General features: G+C 43.0%; 1 protein-coding gene across 1 annotated transcript; it reads left to right on the forward strand.

Annotated features, from left to right (window-relative positions):
• Positions 1-722: 722 nt before the first annotated feature.
• On the forward strand, positions 723-12231 carry NQO1 (NAD(P)H quinone dehydrogenase 1). The gene is made up of 6 exons (XM_037162729.2): positions 723-1192; positions 4585-4749; positions 4856-4986; positions 8627-8740; positions 9798-9899; positions 10700-12231. Exons 1-6 carry the CDS (start codon positions 1186-1188, stop codon positions 11003-11005), a joined length of 825 nt encoding a protein of 274 aa, XP_037018624.2. The 5' UTR covers positions 723-1185; the 3' UTR covers positions 11006-12231.
• The last annotated feature ends 1349 nt before the right edge of the window (positions 12232-13580 follow it).

The raw sequence follows: 13580 nt of genomic DNA on the forward strand, positions 1-13580 counted from the left end.
AGGTACTGAGTGCCTACCAGATGGAAAATGGCCTGCACAGCATGCAGTAAGGGACTTTAAAGTGCTGAAAGTAATCCCATTTGTCCTTCAAGAAAGACCGAGCTCCGACAGCAGCTCCTTCTGAAGGCCTTTCCTAACCAGCCAGCCCTGAAGTCAAGTTTTCCTCTGTAAAACTGTTCCATGCCTCTCCTATCCTGCTGATGCCGCTGGCTGTGTATTTTATCACCTCTTTGGGTGATTTTGTTAAATTCGACTTACTGATTTGAGACAGACGGACATCAGTTTGTTGTTCCACTTATCCCATCATTCGGAACCACCTGAAATCTAGTGGAATGGAAATCCTATAACTAAGGATACACAGAAGCCACAGGTAGACTGGTAAGAGAAGAGGAGACTGGAGTGGGCTGGTCCCGCATCCATGTGTGGCAGAGAAAAACTGGTAGGGGTTATTTAGGCTGCAGAGGTCCCAGATGAGGACCGAGGGGTCCCAGGCCCACAACAGGCCCCCCAGGCCAGGCTCCCAGTGCCAGGAAGAAAAGTTCCCATAACTTAGAGCTGTGGAAACCAGCAGAATATGAACCTAGCAAAGGAAGAAAAGACACTTTCCCCAGAGCAAGTATTCCAATCCATCTCAGACTTGCTTGCCTGGCCTCAATTCCTAAATCTGGAGTCACAGTGACTCAGCAAATCTAAAACTGACAAACCACAGTCTTTTTGTTCACCAGTTTCCAGAGCACGGAAAAATTTCCCAGGGGCTAAGAGAAGGACGAAGTCTGCCCAAACAAGCCAGGACTCCAGCAGAAACTTTCTCCTGTGTCCCGAGGCGGTGGCAGGACCCTGACCAGATGGGCGGGCCTCCCACCCGGCTCCAGGAGGCCCCACTCACCTCCCACCCCGGGAACAGCCTTCTTCCTTGTGGAGTCCCTACCCACGATCCAGACTCTCCGCCCGCTCCTCCCTAGAATTGTAGCCACCGAGAGCTCTGCCCTGCATCCCAGGGCTTGTGTGGCTGACTCCGCCTTTGCTAGGTTTCTGGCACAGTGGGCCGGGCTGGGTCCTGCCAAGTATAAAGTAGCCTCGGGTCTGTGGGCTGCACCCAAGCCTCCTAAAACCCTATCCCCTTCTCCACCTGACCTGGATCGCCCAGCAAACACCGCCCCAGGGAATCAGTGCACCACCGGAGCCATGGCTGGTGAGTGGCCCCCCGAGCACCCCTCCCCACCCCCCCAAGCCGGCCTTCCTCTGTGGCAAACCATAGAGACCCGGCCCCGAGGTTTGTGTTTTTGACTCACACCTGGAAAATCGAACGCATCAGGCGCCTGGGAGGAGCCTGACTAAACGCCAGGGGATGGGAGCCCCTATTTTTGTCTCACCCCCAACAAAATAGGTAGGCGGTTAGGAGAGACGACCTCCCTGCTGAGGTCTGAAAGTAACCACCACCACAGGGACAGAAGATACTTTGTAATGGCATAATCAATAAAATACATTATAAGAAAAAACATGCTCAGCTGCTAGACATGGTGCGCCTACCAGGTGGAAAATGGCCTACACAGCACGCAGTAAGGAACCTTAAACTACAGGTGCTGAACGTAATCCCGTTTGTCCTTCAAGAAAGACCGAGCTCCAACAGCAGCGCCTTCTGAAGGCCTTCCCTAACCGGCCAGCCCCAAAGTCAAGGTTTCCTTGTGAAACTGTCCCATGCCTCTCCTATCCTGCTAAAGCCTTTGGTTATTTGTGTAGTTTATCACCTGTCTTTGGGTAACTTTGTTAAATTCAACTTACTGATCTGAGAGCCAGAGGGAGAGACATCAGTTTACTGTTCCACTTATTTCTGCATTGATTGATTCTTGTATGTGCCCTGCCTGGCGATGGCAGGACAACCTGGTGAATCAGGACGATGATGCTCTAACCAACAAGATATCCCCCCGGGGCAGTTATATCTCTTAGAGATATATTCTTCTTGTTTGTGTCTCATATTGCATCTCTGTGTGTGTGTGTGTAATAAGCATGCCTGTAGCTAGTAGATGGTGCGCTCCTTGAAAGCACTAGGCATAGATATCCTGATTTTCTCATTTTCTGGGAAACAATTTTGTTTTACTACTTAGAAAATGCTTGTTAATACTGATAAGTAAATTGTATATATTGATAACAAGGAAGCCAAGAGAATAAAAATCAACAGAGCAGTATTCAGTAAACATTGATAGGACTAATGCAAAGTTTAGATCAGAGAAAATGCATGTCACCGCTTCATGTACTCACTTTTCTCCCAAGTGTTCAGTCTCTGAGTCAATAAGAAAGGCGCTGGAAATTTGTTGAGGCGGCTTCAGAACTTCCTTTCCATTTTCCCAGGCCTTCTGAAGCAGATAAATCACGTCCATACCACTTAAATCCTCATAGTACTTTATTCCACCAAGTCAGAGTTTATAAAATCAGCAACGCCAGGATCCAGCTCAGAGACCCTCTTTTTTGGGGCGTGTAGGGGCCTGCAGCACCCACCTGGCTGAATTTAACCTAATAGGAGCTGCCTCTGCCAGGTGTGGTTCATAACAAAAGCAGGCAGAGAACTGAAGGCTTAAATAAACGTGCCTTTCTAATCTTCTTCAAACAAGACAAAAAAAAAAAAAAGTTGCAGGTGATTTCTCTCCCGGCTCCACCCACGGTTGCCAGTTAAGCACAAGCAAGGTATGAAGCAGTGGCACCAACGGTCAGGACAAATGGTGGTGATGAGCCTCCTGTCACTGGTGCTTCTCCCCTACACCTCCCACGTTGCTGCATGACTTACTGTCTCTGTCACTATATTTTTAAATTACTCCAGCTTCCCCAATTACTATGTAAATTCAGGTAGTAACTTGCTTAATTTTTCTGTGCCTCAGTTTTCTCATCCATAGTATGGGGGGATACTAATTGTGTCTACTTCATGGGGTTACAGTGACAACGGGAAAAGAAGGCAAAGCACTTAAAGTGGTGCTGAGCGCACAATAAGCTGGCATGCATCACTCTTGTTGCCCATTCTAGCAACTTCATTAATACAGATGGCCAAGAAAAAGTTCGTCTTGCCCCTCTGCCTCTACCCCCCTGCCATCTCTTACTCATCCAAGAATTAATAGGTCATATGATCATTACACTTCTTTTTTCCCTCATGCCAATATACTGCCAATCTACCTCCATTTATGTAGCTTCCTTTTTGGGTTTTTATGAAAGTGGATTCACATTCACTTCATTTTATCAGTTAATATATCATGGCTATCTTTGTGGGTCACTGAATATAGTTAACTCATTCTTGTTAACAGCACAGTATTCTATAGTATTTAGGTACCATAACTTACTCAAATGTTCCCCCCAAATAGACTTTTGGGTTATTTGTGACTTTTGCCAATGAAAAGAATGGTGCAGTACACATCCTTGCTCCTATATCCTGATGCTTTCCGTTTGTAGTGTAGAACAGATTCCCTGAAGGTGGACAGCTAGATCAAAGATTTATGTGCCTTTAAACTCTTAAGAGATTCAGCATTATTATTTTCCCTAAAGGTTGAGGCAATTCACATTCCCTCTGGCAATGTGCCATTTTTCCTGCAATCTCAATAGCTCTCGGTGTTGTTTGCCCTAAATTGCTTTACCCATCTGATAGGTAAATAATATCTCATTTTAATTTGCTTTTCTGACAAGCCAGGCAGGGCACCTTCTCATTATTTATTGCCATTTGCATTTCCTCCTCTGTGAAGAGCGTGTTCCTATGCTTGACTTATTTTTCTGTCGCATCGACTATCTTCTAATTATTTGTAGGCATTCTTTCAGACTATAACTCTTTGTGATGAGAGTTGAGGATATCTTCTCCTAGTTGATTCTCTTTTGGTTGTTTATGGTGACTTTCAGTAAACATAATTCTTAAAAAAATGTTATGTGACTTTATCAGTCAAGCTTTTTCTTCACAGTTTCTGAATCTCTAGCCTTTCTTAAAAAGTACTCTCTATCCTGAGGTTATATACATACTCTCTTTCCTCTTATACTATTCTAATGGTTTTATTTTTTTTTAATTTAGATTGTTCATCTGCTAGTAAATCATTGTTATATGTGGTGTGTTAGTGGGATAGATTAAAACAAAAGCTTTTGTTAATACAACAGACCCACTGAAATGTGCTCAAGTTCTAAGTGAATTTTCACAAACGGAACACAGGCTTGTGTGGTCACCAATCAGACTGAGAAAGAGAACATTGCCAGCACCCCAAAACCACTTCTGTGCCCTTCTAGTTGCTACCCCAACAAGGGGAGCCACTATACTGATTTCTGTCTAACACTTTATGTTAGTCTTCTAAGGGGATAATTTTATTTTTATGCACATGGCAGATTACAGACCATCCCATTGATTAAACCAGCCTGTGTTTTCCCACTGAGTTACAGTGCCTCCTTTATTTGTTGGTACTTTTAAGGAGGAAAGATATTTCTGGCTGCAGTGGATGGATTGCATGACCTAATGTCTAACAAAGTCATCTCTTCCCTTATGGATCCCGGCTCAGCTCCCCTGTAGCTCAGGCTTTGCTAGCTGGTAACTGATTTCTTCCATATGCCCTGCATGTGTCTAAACAGCCAGAAAAGCACTGATTGTACTGGCTCACGCAGAGCGGACATCCTTCAACTATGCCATGAAGGAAGCTGCTGTAGAGGCTTTGAAGAGGAAAGGATGGGAGGTCACGGTGTCGGACCTATATGGCATGAACTTCAATCCCGTCCTCTCCAGAAAGGACATCACAGGTAGGAGCAGCTCCCTCTAATTAGGTCTTTGTGGAACTTCTGGCCTGCGGGTTCTCTGGTCCTGCCTTGGCCCCGTGGCATCAGTCTCTCTTTTTCCTCTCTGCAGGTGAACTGAAGAACCCCGAGAACTTTCAGTATCCTGCCGAGTCTACTCTAGCTTATAAAGAGGGCCGTCTGAGCCCAGATATTGTGGCTGAACAAAAGAAGCTGGAAGCTGCAGACCTTGTGATTTTTCAGGTGTGGTGGGACAGCAAGGGGGATGTCAGGACACGTGAGTTCTTATTGTCCTAGACCTGCCACCTAAGAAGCCGTGTGGTCTTAGAAAAGTCACTTACCCCCTTTGCTGCATTCTCTGTAAAGAAAGGTGATTACTTCAAATGTGCATTACACAGATTTACAGGTACTGTGAATCAGGCTGTATTACTCTGTGAAAATATGAATGCGACTTTAAAGATGACATGTCCGTCTTAAGCTTTTCTTCCCAGTGTGTTTAATCTTTTTTTCAATTAATTATTCTTTTTTATTTTAATTTTTCAATTTCAGTTGACATTCAATATTATATTAGTTTCAGGTGTACAACGGAGTGATTAGATCCATTTATATACCTTACAAAGTTCCCCCCCGCCCCGTAAGTCTAGTACCCATCTGGCACCATACAAAGTTATTACAATATTATCGACTATATTCACCCTGCTGTGTTTTAGATTCTTTGACTATTTTGTAACTGCCAGTTGGTACTTCTAATCCCTTTACCTTCTTCACCCTGCGCCCCAACTCTCCTCCCCTCTGGTCTGTTCTCTGTAACTATGAGTCTGTTCCTATTTTATTTGTTCATTTATTTTCTTTTTTTAAGATTTAATTTATTTATCTTTAGAGGGGAAGGGAAGGAGAAAGGAAGAGAAATATCAATGTATGGTTGCCTTTCATGTGTCCCCTGCTGAGAATTGGCCTGCAGGGAACTGGTCTGCAACCCAGGCATGTGCCCTGACTGGGAATCGAACCACGACTGTCTGGTTCGCAGGCCCGTGCTCAATCTACTGAGCTACACCAGCCAGGGCTATTTATTTTCTTATTTAGATTCCATATATAACTGAAATCATATGGTATTTCTTATTTCACTTAGCATAATACCCTCTAGGTCCATCCATGTTGATAATATTCTATTGTATATATGTACCATATCTTTATTATTATTTTTAAACTGAATCTTTTTTTAAAAGATTTTATTTATTTATCTTTAGAGGGGAAGGAGGGAGAGAAACATCAATGTATGGTTGCCTCTAGTGCATCCCCTGCTGGGAACTGGCCTGCAGGGAACTGGCCTGCAACCCAGGCATGTGCCCTGACTGGGAATCGAACCATGATCCTCTGGTTAAGTCCTGTACTCAATCCACTGAGCTACACCAGCCAGGGCTCTATATATGCACCATATCTTTATATTATATTATATTATATTATATTATATTATATTTATTTATTTATTTATTTTTAGAGAGAGGGGAAGGGGGAGAGGAAGAGAGGGAGACAAACACCAATGTCTGGTTGCCTCTTGCACTCCCCCACAAATAGAGACCTGGTCCGCAACCCAAGCATGTGCCCCGACTGGGAATTGAACCGGCCACCCTTTGGTTTACAGGCCGGTACTCAATCCACTGACCCAATTGGCCAGGGCCCATATCTTTTAAAACTGATTTTTGAAAGAGAGAAAGAGGAGGAGGGAAGGAGGGAGAGAGTGAGATTGATTTGCTGTTCTACTTATGTATGCATTCATTGGTTGATTCTTATAAGTACCCTGACCAGGGATTGAACACACAACCTTGGTGTATTGGGATGACACTCCAACCAACTGAGCTACCCAGCCAGTGCTGTACCATATTTTCTTTATCCATTTTGTCTACTGATGGACACTTAGATTTCTTTCATATCTTGGCTGCTGTTAATAATGCTGCGGTGAACCAATGAGATCCATCATGAAATGTCTAACAAAGCCTGCACTTCTCCTCTCTCTCTGTAAGCACCCCGACTAACTAGTTTGGGGAGTGATTTATGAGACTGACTTCCCTGCTGCTGAAGCTTCCCAGTCAATATGCATTGTCCTACTCCATGTGTTTCAGCAGCAAACGGTGGCCTTTCTTCTGGAAGCTGCCCACCATTTAGCAGTCAGTACCAGAAATGTGTATGCTTCTTGTCAGTCATGTTTTTTTTTTTTTGAAAAATACCAAACTGTATTCAATGACTTCTACCAGTTCCAACTATCTTCTTCACCTGAACATTGAATGTATATGACATTGGAAATGTCACTAGAAGGATGATAATGGCTGTGGTTTTTGCAATTATTCAGTCATCTGTAAAGAATCCAAGCTTTGAATTCTCATTCTACTCCAGGCCGGTTGCTATGAATCAAAGCCACACCATTAGCCATGAAGGATGTCTTCTCGGCCCAGGTTGTCTACTGCATCTTATCCCAGTGCAGCCAAGGCAGCAGCACCAGCAGCAGCAGCAGCTCTCCATTTTGCATCTCAGAACCACCATAGTCTAGAACTGGAAAGGACTTTGGTGGTCGTTAAATTTAGCTTCTATCCAGTGCATGTTTTCTTTACTATCAGTACAACTGTGCAGGTTGTCACTACAAAATAGCAACATACTAAAGGGTCGTGTAAACGCTGCAGATTTGTATATTTATTTTAACAGTTTCCCAACAGTGGACAGGAAAATCCCTATTCTAGAAAAATCATTGTACTATGTAGGACAGTATTTCAATGTGGAGATAAGAGTCCTGGGAAGAAGTGCTTTAACTTATTCCAAAGTGCCACAGGGGCTGGCCTTCTGCTCAGTTTACTCACTTCTCCAAAAACAACTTGAGGGAGAGTAAACTCTTAATACCCTGTAAGCCAACGAATTCGATTTTCAACTCTGACTGCAGTACACTCACAGGGGAGGAAATCTGGCCTAAATATGCTCCCCGTTCTTCCTAAAAGCTGAGATCTGGCCCCTCACAGTTGGAGAGTCTTAAATGTGAGAATGGGAGAAGCTACTAGAGGTCCCTCCAGCCACTGTTTTTATAGTTGAAGCAAATGAAACTTAGAGAATGTCTGGGTCTTGTGTGGCAAAGGTCAGGCATCAAGTTAGTGACAGACTGGGGGTGAGAACACAACTCACTTGCAACCCGATGTTCTTTCTGTTCGAAAACCCTTCTTTCTTAGCCCCTCTTCAGTAGGTCAGCAACCCTTCAAAGAGAGAGCTATTGAGTCATACAAAGTCCCTGTGTTTTATTTTTCTTCTGGGCTGGTCCCAGTTGTCACAGCCTTTAAGTCAAGGGTTAGAGAGGAGAAATACTGGTATAGTTTTTCCACTGCTTTTATCAGGACAAAAGGCCCAGCATGACTTTCTCATGGGAATTCCCTGATAACCCTTAGTCACACTGACCATTTGTTTATAAATTTGAGTGGTTCTGTTTATTCTAACTGATAGGATTTTACATCCCTGAGCACAAGGTACATGCTTCAACATTTTGATACCACACCCACTTAAAAGCGAGCTCTTGAAGAAATATTGATATAGGCATCACACATTGAAGCACTTTGTCTGCAGTCCTTGCTGTCTAAACTTCATTGTCAAATGCTCTTTCATAGAAGAAAATCTTACCTGTGTGTGGCCTTCTTCAGACCTACCTGCAACTTTAGACAGAAACAAGAATGTCAAGTTGACTGACCAAAGATAATACTTATCCTTAAATGCACTATTTCCTGCAGGAGGGATGACAAGGGCCTGAAGAAAGAAAGGCTTGCCCTTCAGTGAGGTCCCACTAAGTGCTGCCACAGTGAGGCCTCCTGTGCTGCAGGTGCTCCTGACCTGACCTCTCTGTCATTCATTCCAGTTCCCACTGCAGTGGTTTGGAGTCCCAGCCATCCTGAAGGGCTGGTTTGAGCGGGTATTTATCAGCGAGTTTGCTTACTCGTATGCTGCCTTGTATGACAAGGGACCTTTCCAGGTAGGTGGCTGGTTCTTTTTTTTCCCTAACAGCTGGGTGCTGGGTAGATTCGGTCCTGAGATAGACTTTTGAGCACAATTAGATACTAAGGTCAGCCTCCAGGTCCTTTTGGAAGAGAAGCATAATGAAGTTTTAATAGATACTATGATGTGATGTTTAGGCTTTGTTTTAAAATGCCCCAGGAAAAAGAGGTAAGAGGATTAGCTAAAACTTGAATGGCAAAATACTGAGAGATGAAACTGGGTGGTAGATGTATCTTTATACAGCTGACCCTTGAACAATATAGGTTTCAACTGCCTGGGTCTACTTATATGTGGATTTTTTAAAAATAAATACTGTGTGTTTTCTCTTCCTTATGTTTTCTTTTCTAAACCTTGCTTTATTGTGAGAGTGCAGTATATGGTACATTTAACATACAAAATATGTGTCGACCACTTAACATACAAAAATGTGTCGACCACTGTTTATGTTATTGGTACGGCTTCCAGGCAACAACAAGCTGTAGTTAAGTTTCGGGGCAGTCAAAAGTAATAGGTGAATTTTTGACTGTGTGGGGTGGCGCCCCTACCGCTTGCATTGTTCAGTGGTCAGCTGTACTATTTTATGTTTGAAATTTACCACAGTAATAGTCTGTCTTCATTTTTCAGAGACCCAAGTACTGCTCAAGAAACATTTTGAGACCTAGATTATGTGCCTAGATACATGCATAGCACTTTGGGGAGACAGAATAAAACAATCAAAAAATAACTTCCCCTAGGCACAGGCAGTCAGCACTGATTTTGCATTTCTATGCCAACCATCCCTGGATTTGCCACACCCAGGAATATGGAACCCTTGTTCTAAAGGGTTGTAAAAGCCTGCCCGTGCTCACCACCTGTCTGTGGTTCCATCTTCTAGGCTGGTACTTGGGTAGTATCACACTGTGTGGCTCTGAGGAGCCAGTGTGGGAAGTAATGTCAGTAACAGATGAGTGGACTTGCGGTTCTCTTCCCTGGGGCTGTTTCATGAACTTCCTGCCACCAAGGAGATGTGCAGGGTAATGACTTATCTTTTGCAGAATAAGAAGGCAGTGCTTTCCATCACCACTGGTGGCAGTGGCTCCATGTACTCTCTGCAGGGTGTCCATGGGGACATGAATATCATTCTCTGGCCAATTCAGGTACTTCAATTTCAGTGAACCTTCGGGGGGATTAATTAATTGAGCTTCCTCTGGGGTCCAAATCCTCAAGATAACAACTGAAAACAGACCTGTGGTGAAAGCATAGTAATGCTTCCTTCTAAGACTTACCTGCCTTCCCAGGTCCTCATGCTTACAGAGTAACCCACCTGTGCCGGCATCACACACCACTCTCTCCTAACCAAGGACTAGTGAGGATAACCCTGAAAGCCACATGGTCTGATTCTCTTTAGATGGCTAATATCCCTCTCCAACCTTCCTGTCCTCCAAGTTGCTGCTACAGTCCCACAGACTATTAGAGCCCCCCAAAATTTAAAAAAATGCTTTAGTTCAGCTAGTAACACTGAAGTCTGAAGTGTGCTTTGTGGTGGCTACTAGGCTCTCAGGATGTAGGAGAATTAATATTACTCTGGGAGAATAAGTGATAAGGAACATGGTTGAGAGCTGTCTGCTTCTATGGAAAGACAGAGAAGGCACAGCGGCAACTCTCCCTTAGGGAACAGAACTTCTGGCACTTTTGGCAGAGAGTCCTAGGCTGGCACAGTTGCAAGGTTTTATTCACATAAAGAAGAGCACAACTGAATAGGCTAAAATAGGTAACGGCTAGGTATGGAGAGCAAAAGTTGATAGAATACAGCTCTGAACTGATCTCCAGGGTGCCCCAGGCCTCCACTTCGGAGTATCTTGTTGGGGAGACCCAGATTAACCTTTGCAGTTTGTATAGGCTACAAGCTGTTTGGGGTTTCTGCTGTGACTCACCTTTGTGCTTTGTGCATCCCCAGAGTGGCACTCTGCATTTCTGTGGCTTCCAGGTCTTAGAACCTCAACTGACATACGGCGTTGGGCACATTCCTGCAGATGCCCGAACTCAGGTCCTGGAAGGCTGGAAGAAACGCCTGGAAAATATTTGGGACGAGACTCCACTGTATTTTGCTCCAAGTAGTTTCTTTGACCTAAACTTTCAGGCAGGATTCTTAATGAAAAAGGAGGTCCAGGAAGAACAGAAAAACAAGAAATTTGGCCTCTCTGTGGGCCATCATTTGGGCAAGTCCATTCCAACTGACAACCAGATCAAAGCCAGAGAATAAGATTCATAAGACTTGATTTCTTTCTAACATGTAGCCAAAACTTTAGGTTTCTTTTTCAGGCTTCCTTGACTTGCTATAGTTTTTAAGATTTGTGTTTTCCTTTTTCCATGAGGAATGCGTAGGACAAAGAATAGATAACTGATACATTTTTTGGATCGTTCTATTAAACATAACTGATTCTTACAGTTGCTATCATGGCAAAGTCTGATTAGGCTCAAGAGGCCACTTAAGGTGTAAAGCACGGAAAGGTATAGCAAGATGTCAGACAAATTCTGTAAGGTCCTCTGTACTATTTAATCCCTTTTAAGGATAAATCTGACTAGGAAGCATCCAACTCTCTGTAGTTTATGGCAAAAGGGAGTTGTCCAGAGAAAGCAATGACTGAATCTGTCTGACCTAGGGGACTTGTTTAGTAATCAGTAATCTATGCTTATTTGTGATAATCTTGGTCTTAATTACTACATAGTGACTGACTTGCCTAATATGAGTGTTACTCTTCCTTTAACTTTGGTTGCTGGTATACAGTACACACAGGTACACTGAAATGAAGTTAATAAAAGTCTCCTTTACCTCAATCTTCTACTTTAATGTCTACAGAAATGAAACAACACGTCTGTATACTACAATTCACTATGATGAATGAATTCAAGAAAGGAAACAGTGCCCCAATTCTTAAAAGAGACTTCCCAAAACACTGCTTTATTTCTGACCTGTGTAACCATCTGGAAGGTTTATTCCCTGTATCATGGTTAAACTGATGACTTTTAAGAATATATTTTGCTCCCATGACTTTTGGGATAAAGTTTTAAGTCTAGAGTTTCATTTACTTTGGTGAACAATTTTGGCACAATATTCTAATTTTGCATGTAAATTGTTAAGGGTAGCTGTATACATAGTTGGTGTAATTCAAGTAGAATTACTTGAATGTGATGAAAGACTGCCCTCTTGTTGATGGAAACCTCTTTGCATCAACAAATGATGCAAAGCAAGGTTGCCTGAAACTGGGAATAGATTCATACCTGCCAAGGAAATGATGGTGTCAGTCTGGAGAAACTCGTTTGCCAGATGCCAACAGGCACTGGGTAGTTCTTCCTTCTGAAGTATCCGCAGTGACATGGCTTGGTGCTTCAGTTTGAAAATACTGTCTTTTGCCTTCATCCTCCCTGCAGTCCTATGTATGTTTCTAAAAGTTCCAAATGAAATAAAATCCATTTCTGCAAAACAAACCCACACTTCTTTGGTTTTGGTAAAGCTTGAAATAGAAGCATTCAGGCAAAAGTGGACTCTACTGGGGAAGATACAATGACAGGATTCAGTAATAAATTATGGCCAGAAGCCTATAAGGTAACTTGGCTACAGAGTTTGCCCAACAGGGGCTGGTTCATACTGAATGGTAATGAAACACTGATTAAGATCCTCTTGGGGAATTTAAAGGACATTTGAAGAGATTCAGGAAAGAGTGTGGTGTAGAAACCAAGAAAAACAATGCAGTAAATAAACGTCAAGGGGCAGTATTTATTCTGACTTGCCCAACTTATTCATATTTATCCAATTAATGGGCTTGGCATTTGGAAATGTAGCAAAGTGGCCACCCTCATGGAGTTCACATTCTAATGAAGAATGATAGATGAACATATATGTCAAGTGGTGATAAATACCAGGAAGAAAAAGAGTAGGAGGGGTTAGTGACGGGATACGAGGAGTCTTGTTTTATACAGGGTGATCAAGAAAGATTTCTCCCATAAGGTTGCATTTGGAGAAAGACGATAAACTGGGAGGGCAAGCTGTGTTGGAATCTGAAGGAAGCACGCTCCAGGCTGGAGTAATGTGAGTGCAAACCCTGAGGCAGGAGTACTTAGTACGTTTGAGGAAGCAAAAGGAAGAGAAAGATGCCTCAAGACACATGGCTGGGGTCAGATTACATAGGGCCTTATGAGCATTGTGAGAATGTAAAGAGAGGAAGTCACTGGTGGGTTTTGAGGAGAGGTGTAGCAGAATCTGGTATGTTTAATTCTGGCTGGTATGTGAGCACTCTAATATAAGGGGTGATACAAGCAGGGAGAAATTTTGGAAGCCGTCACAGTCTACATGTTTCGAGACCAGGGTGATGTGTTCAAAAGTGGTTGGATTCTGGATATATTTCAAAGATGAGAGTAACTGATTTATTGATGGATTGGATCTAAGTCAGATTTTTTAAAAAAAGCCTGAAAGGTATTTGGTTTAAGCAATGGGAAGAATGGAGATTCCATCTGCTAAGTTGAGGAAGAATTTGGAAAGGTTATTGGGGGCAGGAGTTGGGGAGGGTGGGGCGGGTGGAATCAAAATCTGACTACAGACATACTATGCTTGAGATATCTACTAAGACAGCCAAGTGAAGCTGCCAAGTAGGCAGGCAGTTGGATAATAAGGAAATCTGGAGTTAAAGAAGAAATTATGACTAAAGATACACATTTGGGAATCTTCAACATATGGATAATATATATATAAAGCAATGAGACTGGATGAGATCCCCTAGGAATTGAGTTATAGTGGAAGAGAGGTCTGATGATTGACATCTAGAAGATGAGAATGAAAA

This window comes from Artibeus jamaicensis, unplaced genomic scaffold (assembly GCF_021234435.1).
Source record: "Artibeus jamaicensis isolate MK-2021 breed Jamaican fruit bat unplaced genomic scaffold, CSHL_Jam_final contig_464, whole genome shotgun sequence".
NCBI lineage: Eukaryota > Metazoa > Chordata > Mammalia > Chiroptera > Phyllostomidae > Artibeus > Artibeus jamaicensis.